Source organism: Solanum dulcamara, chromosome 1 (genome assembly GCF_947179165.1).
Source record: "Solanum dulcamara chromosome 1, daSolDulc1.2, whole genome shotgun sequence".
NCBI classification, from domain to species: domain Eukaryota; kingdom Viridiplantae; phylum Streptophyta; class Magnoliopsida; order Solanales; family Solanaceae; genus Solanum; species Solanum dulcamara.
Genome location: NC_077237.1, coordinates 2,877,851 through 2,892,730, shown reverse-complemented (window position 1 = coordinate 2,892,730; position 14,880 = coordinate 2,877,851). Strand labels below are relative to the sequence as shown.

Below are 14,880 nucleotides of genomic sequence, written 5' to 3'. Positions count from 1 at the left end.
GGAATTCTAGTCCTTTTACGTTATTAAGTTTTTGAAATAATATTTAATACATATTTAATGAATTTTAAAAAATAAATATATTTGGACTAAATTAGCTATTGTATATGGCCGAACACATAGCCTATACTCTAATCGTTTGGTAGCTAGTTCAAGTTATACATATATTAGTAATATAGAGATTAATTATGAGTTAATTTATGTCTTATTTTATGCATGAATTAGTTATTCATGTATTAATTATTTCACCTTCTATTCTACATAAAATAGTACTTAAATTCTCTCATGACTTATACTTATGCGGGTTTCTAAATTGTCAATGAAACGCCGTATTGATTTTATACATGAATAATTTATTTCTTATCTATCTACCAAATGTCATATAAGTTATACGAAACTTAATACATAAACAACTTATTTCTTATCCATCTACCAAATGACTGGTAAACTCCACCGTTGACTCTATCCCCCAAAAGTGTAGGTAGATTATAGGAAATCACTTGACCTTTTTTGGTCATTGCTATCACGGGTGCATAAATATTGTAGGCATATTGCACAAGCAAAAATAATAATCTTTTTATTAGCATAACTTATGTAGGCAAATTGAGTGTTTTAGCATTTAAAATCATGATTTTGTTTCAATATTTTGATAAAATTAACTTTAAAACATGTGCATTAACCAATAATAATGACGCATAATGCCCGCATGCATAGCTGGTTATTGTTCATTTGCTTCCTTTAGAAACTAGTGTCAAACCTTTACTTGGAAAATCTACAAAAAGAAAAAAAAAACTTTATAATAATAATAATAACTGGATATGTTGTGTGAATGTGAAAATAAAATTGGGGAATTGTTTATTTAGCTTATTTGATAATTATGATAAAATTATGATAGTAACTCTAAGTACAAAATATTTTCACCGCGCCATTTTAATTTACATATAACATAGATTAAGAATAAAATGTAACATATTAGTATCATTGGAGAGGAAAATATTTAAACATTTCTTAAGAAATAAATACACACTATTGCATATGAAATAAGTAAAATCTTTTTTGCAACCCTTCAGTATAAGACTCTTTTATTCATATAAATAATGTTGATTCATAAAAGAGACCTTTCTTTATTTTTTATCTGTAGGATCAGTAAGTGTTCCCACGTGTAAGGCCCTTTCGTAAAAAAGATCATATTTAGATATTTTAAAATCTTAAAAATTTTGAGATTTGTGGAACTTGTATAAAAATAGTATTAATTGATTAAATTGCATCAGCCATTTTGAAATCATGTTTAATCATAATCTATTCAAACAAGAATTTGAGTCCATAGGATGTATGTTGTCCATTTCCAATCCGATACTTCATCCATCTTATTTCATGTGATATTTTTTATTTTTCAACAGTCAATTTAATTGATTTTTGAAGCAAAATTAGATAATATAACAACTCAATATTTTAAGATGAATGTTAAGATATTCAAAACTTAATAAAACGTGTCATAAGTTACAATTCTTCTCATATCAATATGATAAAACTGATAGTTTAAATCTCAAAAAAAAAATGAAAAGTGCCACATCATTGGAACAATGAGGATACTTCTTTAAGAATTTTTTGGATCTCGGACTTGTAGTTTGAGCTAGTCTTTTTTGTAACTAAAAATTACTGAAATTGCATAGCACTTAAAAAAACAATTGAGTAAATGTTTATTTTTTCTTAGTTTGGTATATGAAAAGGATGTTTGCCTAAAGAACTTTAATTGTTATTAATTAATAATATTATAGTAATAAATCAGTATGAAAAGTGTGGGAATTATGAAATTGATGTTGAATAAATTTCTGCCCGCTAATTATGATCTCTCTTTTGTTTTTGACTCCTTATGTTGATTAAGACCCTTATACTTTGGCTAATCAATCAAATATTGGAATTTTAACAGTTTATGCTATGTCCATTAATAATGCAATTTATATTTATTATTAGATTAATAATTTGACTTGTTATAACAAGCAATTATTTGTATCACACTTGATATTATATAATATTTTATAATTATTTTGTTCCCTTGATGACTCGAACTTGTAATCTTATAATTGGAGGTCAGAGCTATTTAATTACTATTCGAGCAACTCCTATAACAATTTGAAAAATGGAATAACAATTAATCTATGCTAATTAGTTAATTGTATTTTAACATATACCGCATTATCTGCATCACTATAATTTAAGTACATATACTATACTCCACAATCGTTTTCCACCCTTCGTCGGCCTTTGCCGCCTTCCTTAACAAGCCCTCGAGCCTCCTTTGCGCCGCCTCCTTCATAGAAGCCGTCGGGTGGATTGCCTATTGATGCAAAGAATAAGGGCTACTAGTCTTTTCAAAAACTGATGGTAAGATCCAAATGGCTTTAAAGGATAGGGGAGACCTTTTTTGGGGTTAGTGCGCGCCGACATGCTAAAAAGACAAGGGGCGAACCTGTAGGTTCCTGATGCCCTACTTGAAGCCCCATCACAGGGTCTCAATTTTTCACCTGTTTGGCTCCTCGCGGAGTATAGCTCACATCCAAACATCTGATTGGGGAATGGGGCAACGCCCATGAAGCTCAAGCGGAAAGGGAAGGTCTGCCAGGGAAAAGAATAGAGTTCAGAGGAGAGGTCACAAGCTACCACTACTACGTAATCTACTTCTACTGCTACTTGAAATCGATTCTCTTTCATGACTCTCTTTCTCATTCTCTTTCCACCACTAGTTAGAAACCCTTTGACCCTCTCCATAATAAGGTAGGGATCAAAGCCAATCAAATGAGACAAAAGACAAGTAGTAAAAACAAGGGTAGAAAGGAGAACTATATAGGATATGTTACCTTCTCTCCAGTGAGTGCAGTGAAGGACTCTCGCCTCACCCGCCCGTTTGGCTTATGGCATCATTGAATCGGTTATTTGGACTGATTGAACAACCTATGAACAGTTGTCGCCTACATAACCTACCTCCCATATCAAGGGAAGAAGGTATCAGATAACTTCTAAAAGCCCTTTATGGTCGAGTAGCAGCGCCCCTCTCCTTTACCACTATTTTCCACCCTCTCTCTGCTAACAGCAGCTCCCGGCTCTGCACAAAAGAAAGGTGAGTCTGTATTCACTTTCATTCAGAACAAGCAACGACTGAGCTACCGCGAAAGTCGGTGTGAACAAACACCGACTTTTTACAGTTTGAAGTCGTGTCTTGAAGGCTTGCCTCCGACCCCCAACCTAGGAACAACACTAAGACGTTTTATTTCCATTTTTTTGGTTAAAAGCAACAAGCACTAGCTCCCGGTGCGACTTCATAAAAAGGAATCAAATAGAAGATCGAAAAGAATGAAACGACACTTCGAGTGAGTTCATGCTATGTGGATAAGGCAGCGAATTGAATATGAGGGCTTTCAGACAGCTTTAGAAGAGTGCGTCCTCCACCTATTCTCGTGTGACGACATCTATGATTGTGAAATTAAGGAATGAACAGTTGCAACAATAAATATTTAGTTTAGAAGAATTACTTATTATTTACATGACCAGACAATATAAATTAAAATCCTTTATTCCTAATTTTTCTATAATTGGATCCTCCAATTTTTTTAATTATTATTATAAATATTCATTTACATTATGTATAACTTAGGCTCTATTTTTGACTTTGGTAGTTAATAAATTAGTTACGTACGGTAAGCATTATCAAGGATCACAAAATATAATATAATCTCAAAACTAATGAAATGAAATTAGATTTTATCGTTTAGTTGGTGAACTAAACTTGCTACTCTACATTCTTTTATAAAATAAATATTTTTACTTAATTCATTTATTTAATATTTATGAATATTATTCCAATTCCACCAACCTCACCAATGTCACTTCAGTTAGGGAAGTGCGTTTAACTGAATTCTCCCCAAAAATACTATAACTCCTAATTCAAAGTCAAAAGTTTAGATAACATCCTTAACTAATTCCAATGCTAATATATCCGACTCATTTTAACTGTCGTTTTAATTTCGTTCATGAATATTAAAAAATAATAATACAAGGTATAATTTACTAAATTATTTCTATTTAATAAAAGTAGACTATTTTTTTCTCGTAAGTGTTGTGAATTAAAAGTGTACAGTTCGGTTAATCAAAGGTTTAGTATGTTTTTTCAAATATCATAAAGATTAAAATCAAATCAGCATGAGTTATGATGAAATGATTGACATTCCTTTACTCTTAATTAGTAATCTCGAATCAAATTTTATGTATGAAAAAAAGCCTTTTTAGGAGTGATGTTTCAATAAATATACATAAATTTAGATTAATCGAACTCCAATATAAGAATGAATACTTTTTTTTTATCTATATATATACACACCACTTTTAGTGGCATGACATCCTCAACTAGCACAAGTTCCTAGTTGAATTTGGTAGTCCAATTTCAAAAGTGGGACACCAAAGTATATCCACATGAAAGCAACATCATATAATAAAAAAATCTTTTCAATAAATAAATAAAAATAAAATATGATGAAAGCTGATGATAAAAACTATGTTTGTGGATTGGTTAGGGTTTGCATAAATAGATTTAATGGTAATAAATATAATAGGGCATCAGTAAAATATTGCATATAGTACATATTTTGAAGATTAGTTGAAAATGTGATGCAATCTTTCCTTACACATCTATATGGTGCTTTAGATGAAATTAGTACTTTATATATTATGGTGATGACTAGTTAAATGAACAAAACCATGCAGGCTTTTTAGTGTAGTAGCTGAATTTTTTTGATTTTAAAAAAATGATTTTGGAATATTTTTGATTTTTTTTATTAATGATTTTGCAATGTTTTTCTTTTACTTTTGGGCATAAAACCATTTGGCTATATCTTATCCCTTCATTCGAATCAAGTAACTTTGGTTCATGATTTGTATATGTGTGTTAACATATTCACTAAACAAGTATAAAATTACAGATATTTTAATCTCATAAATCAAATAAGTTGTGCTCGAATCCCAAACTCAAACTCATAATATTCAAATCCTCCGGCCCGGACAAAGATAACTAGGAAAAACTGCATCCATGGGTATGACCAAGCAAATGACATATTTGTCCTTGCAATATAAGCCGGTGTGTTTCACATCTAATCAAGATGCATATAATAAGTCAGCAAAACTTGTATTCTTTTTCTCTCCTTTGTTGGTTACTTTGAAATCATGACATATAATACAAGTTTTATTATGGATAATATATTTATCACGCACTTTAATACACTTATAATACATTGTATCAATTTCTTATCAAACAAACATTATATATTTTAAAACAGTTATAATACATTTATATTGCGTACATAATTCACTTTTAATACATAGAAATTTTATCATAGTGTTGCTATATATTGCTATAGCTAGTAATAAATAAAAAATATCGCTAAAATCGATAATTATTTATTAAAAAATGTTCACCCAAGTAATTTTTCCTCCGAGAAAACTGCAGCAATCTCTGTTTAGTATGGGCCTAAAAAGCCCAAGCCCATCCCTTGTTGGACTGTTTAGCCCATTCTCTAATTTATCAAAATATTTCTAGACTTATACGTTTGTATATTAGAAGAATAATGCTTTTATTGATGAGGAAATTTTCAAAACAGCAATATTTTAGTATTTGGCTACATTTTATTATTTATTGAAAATGAAAATAATTTAACTTGCTATTTAGATATTTTTTTTATTTTTTTTGTTTTTTACTTAATAGAATACAAGTAATTAAAAACAGCTTGGAGAGAATTATGGAGAGTGTCTTTCAAATATGGTAAATGCTAATTGCGTTACTTATTAGGAGATCTAAATAGGCGAATTCAATTATCAGTTTTCTCTCTTCCTCCAATAAGGAGCTTCAATTTTCTTCCTCATCTTCCATTAACGATCTTCAATTCTTGTGTAAATACAATTTGTTTGTTAAAATTTGTGGCTACAAAAAGGAGATCGGTTCGAAAAACACAACAAGCATACTTATAAAAAATGAATATAACTTGAGGAATGATACATAAAATAAAAAGATGGTTTGATGATAAAAAAATTGATCCATAGTTTAGAAAAGATACAAAATGAAATGAAATACAAAGCAGGTTGAATGTAATATAGATCTACTAGCCTATAAATATTCAGAAAGAATACAAAAAAATGCAATAAAATACAAACCAGGCAGAATGGAATACAAATCTACTTGTCTATAAATATTCAGAAATAATACAATAATAAAACACAAATCATGTATAATGAAATAAAGATCTACTTGCCTATAGATATTCAGAAATGATACAAAAATTCAATGAAATACAATTTGCATGAAATATATACAATACTAAATGATAAATATAAAATAAATGATAGATAAAGGATATCATTTTCGGTTAAACTATAAATATAATTAAAGGATACAATTACTATTAACAAAAATACAGATTTAAAAGACATTAAATTACTATAACTAATTAAATGACATACATTGGGATTGAATACATTATAATATTGTAGATAAAATTTCAAATATAACTATGAAATATCGAAAAATCAAAAAAAATACAAGTCATTAAAAATCTACCGTGGTATATGATGAATATTTTATAACCTGAATTGGTGGGATTCTTTTGAGGATAGATTTTGAGAATTTTGAAAAAAAATAGAGAAGAGCGGGAATTGAAAAAAAATTAGAGAGAGAATAGTGAGTAGGGGAAATAAAGTGACCATTAAGATAGATAAGAGTTAATGTAGGAAATAACGTGTGTCGGTTTACTATTAATTTTTTTTTACGTTCATAAAAAGTAGAAAAAAATTAAGAATTAATTTGAGATACTTTTAATTTTCCATATAACTATAATATATCTATTATTGATATTTTTTTAAAACTATAGTCATAAATAAGTTGAGAATTTTGGCTAGTTCACTAATTGTTTCTTTATTGATGCATTTAAGCCCATGGGAATATATGGGGCAGTCCAGTTAATCTTTCAAGGGCCGAAGTTTCAATTCAATCCAATCAAAGCCCATCCATATTGGGCCACAACTTTTTTTTAGAGTAAATCACAAATTTGGTCCCCAGAGATCGACTCTTCTACAATTGAGCTCGCGTCACAATAAGTCAAGAATCCGCCAATTGAGTCATGACGTTAATATTTTCACTTGTGAGATTAAACAAATTTGAATGTCATAATCACACGGCTTAGTAAGTAATATGTGCATATATACTAAGGTGTTGTTTGGCCCCAAGTTCTCAAATATTTTTGGCAAGTTATTTTTGAATGAAGTTTTACCATGCGTTTGGCCATAAATTTTTTCAAATTTTGGTGAAGTTTCAAAAAATATTATTTTGTACCTGTAAGCTCTAAAAATTATTAAAAATACTAATAAGTTTGTGTTATCATTTTATAATGAACATGTTTCGTTAAAAAAAAAACTTATAACATAATTGATAACAATCAACAACAACAAAATAATAATATGAGCAAAAACAATACATTAATTGAATTAAAAATAAATTATTATTTTTTTCAATCTTGTCACTCAAACTATTCTATTCCGGGGAGGTACTAACAAACTATCATTTTATAAAAAAAATTCACATTGTGTGAGCAATCTCTTCCCGATAAACTTTCAATTCTAGATCAGATGACCGAGAAGAAAAAACAATGGTGTAAATTGGTAGATAAATATTTAGTCAGAATTAATAAATGATGAGTGTTTTTATAAAATATAAAAATTTATATAGTTCGAACGAATTTTTCTAAAAACGTTGGCAAGAGTCTTAGTAAGACTTGTACCTACTACAATTTTTGAACAAGTCCTTGTAGTTGTACAAATCCGTTTTTTCTTTGAATAAAATCCAAGATAATGAAAGGCAAGTACAAATTCATCAAATAAAAAAACTAAACATAAATGAAAAAAAGAAAAAAAGGAAAGGGTGGGGGGAAGTTTTCAACTTTTCATACATTAATTCTTCACTTTCCTATGATTTTCCAAGAAATTAATAAGATTTTCTATATAGTTATCATGAAGGTCTTTGTCACCAAATATAGAAGTCATTTCTTTTGCTTTCTCTCGAATTAACTTTCCATCACTCTCCACCATTATTAGCTTCACCGAATTGGCCACCGAATCACTCGTATAGGACCCATCCTCTTCGTTTCGGGGTACTTCTACACCGACCCCTTTGTCCTCTAAGATTCTAGCGTTTAATCCTTGATCTACCAGAAAAGGTAACATAATTAACGGATGACCAAACATTAACCCTTCTATAGTTGAGCTCCATCCGCAATGAGTCAAGAATCCACCGACTGATTCATGACTCAGTATCTTCAATTGAGGTACCCAACTCTTCCATACTATGCCTCGACCTTTGGTTCTTTCCTCAAAACCATCCGGTAGCTCAATTGGGTCAGTATATCCCGACTTAGAGGACTTTCTCAAGACCCAAAAGAAAGGTGATCCACATAACTCCAACCCACGAGCTAGCTCATTGATTTCACTCGGACCAACCGCCACTTCACTTCCTAGCGCTACATAAACCACTGAACCTTTTGGTTTTTCATCTAACCATTCTTTAATAGATATCCAAGATTCATTTTTAACATCGATGCTAGTTTCCACAATAGGTGGCATTAGCCCCGTAGGAAGCACAGGCATATGATGCAAATTCTCTAGTAACTTCAACCATTGACCCTCAAACTCATGACAGTGACGAATAATAATAGCGTCTGCTCCTTCGATTGTGACACCATTACGATAAAGGTCTGAAGCGCCAGAAACATTCTTTTGACTCGACTCCACCATCCACCACGCCTCGTGGCGGCGATACGCTACCTTTGTTTCAAATGGGATCCATTTTGGTGGTACCAAAAATTCCTCCAACTTTGGTGGTGATGTACAATTGTTGGTGTTGATCATGTTCTCAAAAGAACCAAAAAAGGAAAGGAACCAACCATTTACTATACTATAGAATATTCTTGATATCCCTAATCTTGTTGAAATTGGAGCCAACCAATATTGTGCAAAATCTTGAATAATCCAATCAGGAGAATTATTTTCCAAGAAATTAGTCACTTCTTTTTCCATACCATCCATTGCTTTCTTGAGATAAACCATTTCTTCATTTCTTATATCCATAGTGGCCTCTGCATCATTTGGTAATCCATCAATTTTGGGAAGTGGAATTTTTACAAAAGTAATGGAATTAGAAAATTCATGGGGAATTTTCGGGAGACGATCATTGTTTCTTGGAGTCGAAATAAAAGAAATTTTATGACCCTTTCGAGCTATGAATTTGGAAAGTTCAAGAAATGGGATAATATGACCAAAAGCTAGCCATGGAAACATAACTATGTGAAGTTCTTTAGTATTATTTTCATCTCTATTGGCCATGGATTTGAGAAATTGAGTTTCCATGGCTTACACAATTTGTTTTTTTTTGTTAATGTTTTGCTCTGATGGACAACTATATTATAAAGTTTTATCACTCTTATGACAGAATTTTTTTGAATGGTAGTGGTGTCATAGTTAAATCATATACACGTAGGGGTATCACTACTAGGTCATCAAAGAGTGCATTTAATTAATCATAGAAAAATCTCTATGAGATATCTATAGTGGCCACTTGATAATTAACACGTTTTACGTAATTCTAATAAATCCAATTTAAAGTCAATTATCTAGATGAATTTAGATTTTCGTAGAATATATGTAAAGTTCAATTCAAGTTTTAAACTCGAGATTTCTAATTACTAGTAGAATAAAAAGAAAATTCATTCAACACCTTTTGTTTAATATTTTCAATATTTCATTGAAACATATTTTTAAGAAAATAAGTAGAAATATCTTTGCATAATATGCTTATATACACAAATTCAGCATGGTTTTGGAGTTGGAATATTTGTCCACAATAATGTTTCTGCTGAGTTATAAATGCACAGCTCGCTCTTTAAATAAGCTGATTTTTAATTAATATTTTTTAAAATCAAATTTATATTTAGTGGGGTATAAATATTTTTAAAAGCTTTGAGACATAACTTTTAAACGAAAATATAAATTTATGCTCCACCAAAAAAGTTATTTTGAGAGGTAAAAACTAAATACTTGACACAAAGTAGGGACAAAAGTGCACATGACCCTTCTGCTGATGCAATTAAGCCCATGTGAATATGTGGTCCCAGTCCAATTTATCTTATAAGGGCCCCAACTTTTCAAAAATGGATAAATCACAAATCTAGGAAAATATTACGAATTTTATTAGATTTTGATATGTACAAATATGTTTAGATAAATGTATCTCAAAATACATGAGGTCAAAATTAGATGTAATTTATTCTAGATATATTGTATCAAAGTGGATTCGCATATATCTACAACAACATCAATAACATCAAACCCAGTATAATCCCACAATATGGGGTCTGGGGAGGGTAGAGTGTACTCAGACCTAACCCCCACCTCGAAAGGTAGGGCGGCTGTTTCCGAAAGACCCTCGGCTTTAAGAGAGAAAAACAAGATAAAAGATCAGATAAGGACAAGCATATCGAAAACAAGATGAAAACAAGGAATAACAAAAAAGAGAAAGTCGTGGTAGAATGGTACGGGAAGAAAGAGGCATTAACTACTATAAATAAATAAAATAAGATAAGATAAATAAGTAAGATAGTCAAAGTACAACGGCGCTATAACTATAAACAACAATACAATGCAGAAATCAAAAGACAATAAACACTGAGGAGAACTACAACTACTATGGTGCAAAGGGTGAATCACCTAGCCTTTTATCCTAATCTGAGTCCTTCACAAAGGAAATTATAGTGCGCTGATGCGCCTACTAATAGTATAGGATAACGAGACTATGTACTAGCATTCTACCCTAATGTGGGTCCTCCACACACTCCTATCTAAGGTCATGTCCTTGGTAAGCTGTAACTGCGCCATGTCTTGTCTAATCACCTCTCCCCAATATTTCTTCGGCCTACCCCTACCTCTTCTAAAACCATCCATGGCCAACCTCTCACACTTCCTCACTGGGGTATCTGTGTCTCTCATCTTCACATGCCCAAACCACCTAAAGCGCATTTTCCGCATCTTGTCTTCCACTGAGGCCACTCCTACCTTGTCCCGAATAGCCTCATTTCTAATCCTGTCGCTCCTGGTATGCCCACACATTCATCTCAACATTCTCATCTCGGCTACTTTCATCTTTTGAACGTGAGAGACCTTAATTGGACAACACTCCGTCCATATAACATAGCCGGTCTAACAACCACTTTGTAAAACTTGCCCTTAAGTTGTGGTGGCACCTTCTTGTCACAGAGCACCCTGGAAGCGAGCCTCTATTTCATCCACCTTGCCCCAATATGATGTGTGACATCGTCGTCAATCTCCCCACTGCCTTGCATGATAGACCCAAGGTACTTGAAACTACCTTTCTTTTGGATTGCCTGGTCACCAAGCATAACTTCCGCGCCAACCTCATGAGGTGTCTCACTGAACTTGCACTCTAAGTACTCTGTCTTGGTCCTACTCACCTTAAACCTTTTAGACTCCAGGGTGTGTCTCCAATCCTCCAGCTTAGCATTAATTCCGCTACGAGTCTCGTCGATCACGACTATGTCGTCCACAAATCGCATATATCTAGGATACATAAATAAATCTCGCTCGTCTGCGTCACCTCCCTCCCATTTTGCTCGCGTATCTGATAGCTCAGATATATAGATATATGCGAATCACACCAAATACCTATCGAGTCACTCTTATATGACCCATCCTTTTCGTTCTTGAAACTTCCACATTAACTCCTTTGTACTCTAGTGGCCTTTACATTTTTTTGATAATCCATCAATTTTGGAAAGTGGGATTTTTACAAAATTTATGAAATTGGAAAATTGAAAGGAAATTTTTGGGAGTCCATCAATGTTTCATGACGTTAAAATAAAAGTTTTTTTTGTGACCCTTCTTAGCAATGAATTTGGAAAGTTCAAGAAATGATCAAATAATCTAACTTATATTAAAAGGACAAAGATCCTTATATTAATTAAAAACATCCACCACTTGTGTATGACCTTTTGTCAGGAATCTATTCCCTAACATTTTTAATGTAGTGGTATGGGTAGATTTTAGCATATGCCAACATAAGATAGTACTATTATTTATAGTATTGGAAAATAACATCATAGAGAAGCACAAACAAAAGAAAATTGTGTACAATTTCTCAAATCCATGGCCAATAGAGATGAAAATAATACTAAAGAACTTCACATAGTTATGTTTCCATGGCTAGCTTTTGGTCATATTATCCCATTTCTTGAACTATCCAAATTCATAGCTCGAAAGGGTCATAAAATTTCTTTTATTTCGACTCCAAGAAACATTGATCGTCTCCCGAAAATTCCCCATGAATTTTCTAATTCCATAACTTTTGTAAAAATTCCACTTCCCAAAATTGATGGATTACCAAATGATGCAGAGGCCACTATGGATATAAGAAATGAAGAAATGATTTATCTCAAGAAAGCAATGGATGGTATGGAAAAAGAAGTGACTAATTTCTTGGAAAATAATTCTCCTGATTGGATTATTCAAGATTTTGCACAATATTGGTTGGCTCCAATTTCAGCTAAATTAGGAATTTCAAGAATTTACTATAGTATCATAAATGCTTGGTTCATTTCCTTCTTAGGTTCCATTGAGAACATGATCAACATTAATAATTCTTCACCACCAAAGTTGGAGGATTTTTTGGTACCACCAAAATGGATCCCATTTGAAACAAAGGCGGCGTATCGCCTCCATGAGGCGCGGTGGATGGTGGAGTCTACCCAGAAAAATGTTTCTGGCGTTTCAGACATGTATCGTACTGGTGTCACCATTAAAGGGTTAGATGCAATTATTATTCGTCACTGTCATGAGTTTGAGGGTCAATGGTTGAAGTTATTAGAGGATTTGCATCATATGCTTGTGCTTCCTACGGGGTTAATGCCACCTATAGTGGAAAATAGTATCGATGTTAATAATGAATCTTGGATATCGATTAAAGAATGGTTAGATGAAAAACCAAAAGGTTCAGTGGTTTATGTAGCACTAGGAAGTGAAGTCGCGGTTGGTCAGAGTGAAATCAATGAACTAGCTCGTGGGTTGGAGTTATCTAAATTACCCTTCTTTTGGGTCTTGAGAAAGCCCTCCGGATCAGGAAATACTGACCCAATTGAGCTACCTAATGGTTTTGAGGAAAGAACCAAAGGTCGAGGCATAGTATGGAAGAGTTGGGTACCTCAATTGAAGATACTGAGTCATGAATCAATCGGTGGATTCTTGACTCATTGTGGATGGAGCTCAACTATAGAAGGGCTTATGTTTGGTCATCCGTTGATTATGTTACCTTTTCTGGTAGATCAAGGATTGAACGCTAGAATTCTAGAAGATCAAGGGGTCGGTATAGAAGTACCAAGAAACAAAGAGGACGGGTCCTACACGAGCAAATCGGTGGCTAACTCGGTGAAGCTAGTAATGGTGGAAAATGATGGAAAATTAATTCGAGACAAAGCAAAAGAAATGAGTTCCATATTTAATAACAAAGAGCTTCATGATAACTATATTGAAAATCTAATTAATTTCTTGGAAAATCATAGGATAGTCAAGAATTGGCATACATGATTTTTAAATCTTAATGTAAGACAATGATGTGATGCTTATATTCTTTTTTCTATATTTTTGTTGTTAAACCAATGATGTGAAGAATTTGTACTTTTCTACATTGGTTTTGTTAGAGTTCTACATAATTCAATAATTTAAATTTAAATTTATATTTGTATTAAAAAATTTATGTAATATGCATAATGAAAAAGTCAATGAGAAAAAATGATTGTAGTCTAGAATCATATTGACTTAAAATACTTATATGAATCGCCTTTTTTCAATAAAGTATTTTTATTTATCTAAAACATCCTATTTTCATGTTCTATTTTTTCATATGTAAGATGAAACGAAGATGGAAGACACATATCAGAGAGAGTTTTTTTTTCTTTCTTTCTTGTTATTTAATATTTGACAATAGGAGTACAATATATAGTTTTTTTTTCCTAATTATTTCATAATTTCGAAATATACACTTTACCATATTTACTTCATTACTTCTGAATGTCTAACCTGCCAAGTAGATGTTCATTCAAAAACCACCCCTACAATGCCAATTCACTTTTGTTTATTCTTTATCGTATTTCGAGTGTTTACTTTTTTTATAAATATTAATTTTTTAGTAAAAATTCTTCCTCTACAATTATAAATAACTATCAATTTATTAAATTAATGACAAGAAAATTAATTCGTATATATTCATGTGGACCATACTTCAAATTGCTTTGGCGAATCGATTCATTTATCACTAAAACATTATCCTGAAAAGTTGAGCACTTCAAGAACGAATATGCTAAATCAAAAAAGCTGTCATATATAAAATGATTTCTCCATATTCTTTTGTTCTTTATCTTTTATCATAAATTAATTAGTATATGATATTCTTTTGGCCAAATAAATATACAATCTTTAAAAATTGGTCAAAGTTCCATCATTTTCATTTCTTGGAATTTCTAATCCCAACTTTTTTTCTTCCAAACCTCTAGCATTTAGTGCTTGATCTCCCATAAAAGGCAACATAACAAGTGGTTTTCCAAATTGAAGTCCTTCTGTAATTGAACTCCAATCACAATGAGTCAAGAACACGCCAACTGAGTCATGTTCCAATATCTTGAGTTGCGGGCCCCAACTTGTCCATGCTATCCCCTGGCTTTTTGTACGTTCCTCGAAACCTTTTGATAATTTTAACGATAGAATATCGTGTTGGTTAATCCTTAGAGCCAA

The 14,880-nt window shown here is 31.9% G+C and overlaps 2 protein-coding genes across 2 annotated transcripts; one reads left to right on the top strand and one right to left on the bottom strand.

Annotated features, from left to right (window-relative positions):
* Positions 1-7,791: 7,791 nt before the first annotated feature.
* Positions 7,792-9,472, bottom strand: LOC129886008 (UDP-glycosyltransferase 91D2-like). The gene has a single exon (XM_055960517.1). The coding sequence runs from the start codon at positions 9,433-9,435 to the stop codon at positions 7,984-7,986; it is 1,452 nt and encodes a 483-aa protein (XP_055816492.1). The 5' UTR covers positions 9,436-9,472; the 3' UTR covers positions 7,792-7,983.
* A 2,725-nt stretch (positions 9,473-12,197) lies between these two features.
* Positions 12,198-13,799, top strand: LOC129886000 (putative UDP-rhamnose:rhamnosyltransferase 1). Its single transcript, XM_055960505.1, has one exon. It carries the CDS (start codon positions 12,244-12,246, stop codon positions 13,675-13,677), a length of 1,434 nt encoding a protein of 477 aa, XP_055816480.1. The 5' UTR covers positions 12,198-12,243; the 3' UTR covers positions 13,678-13,799.
* The last annotated feature ends 1,081 nt before the right edge of the window (positions 13,800-14,880 follow it).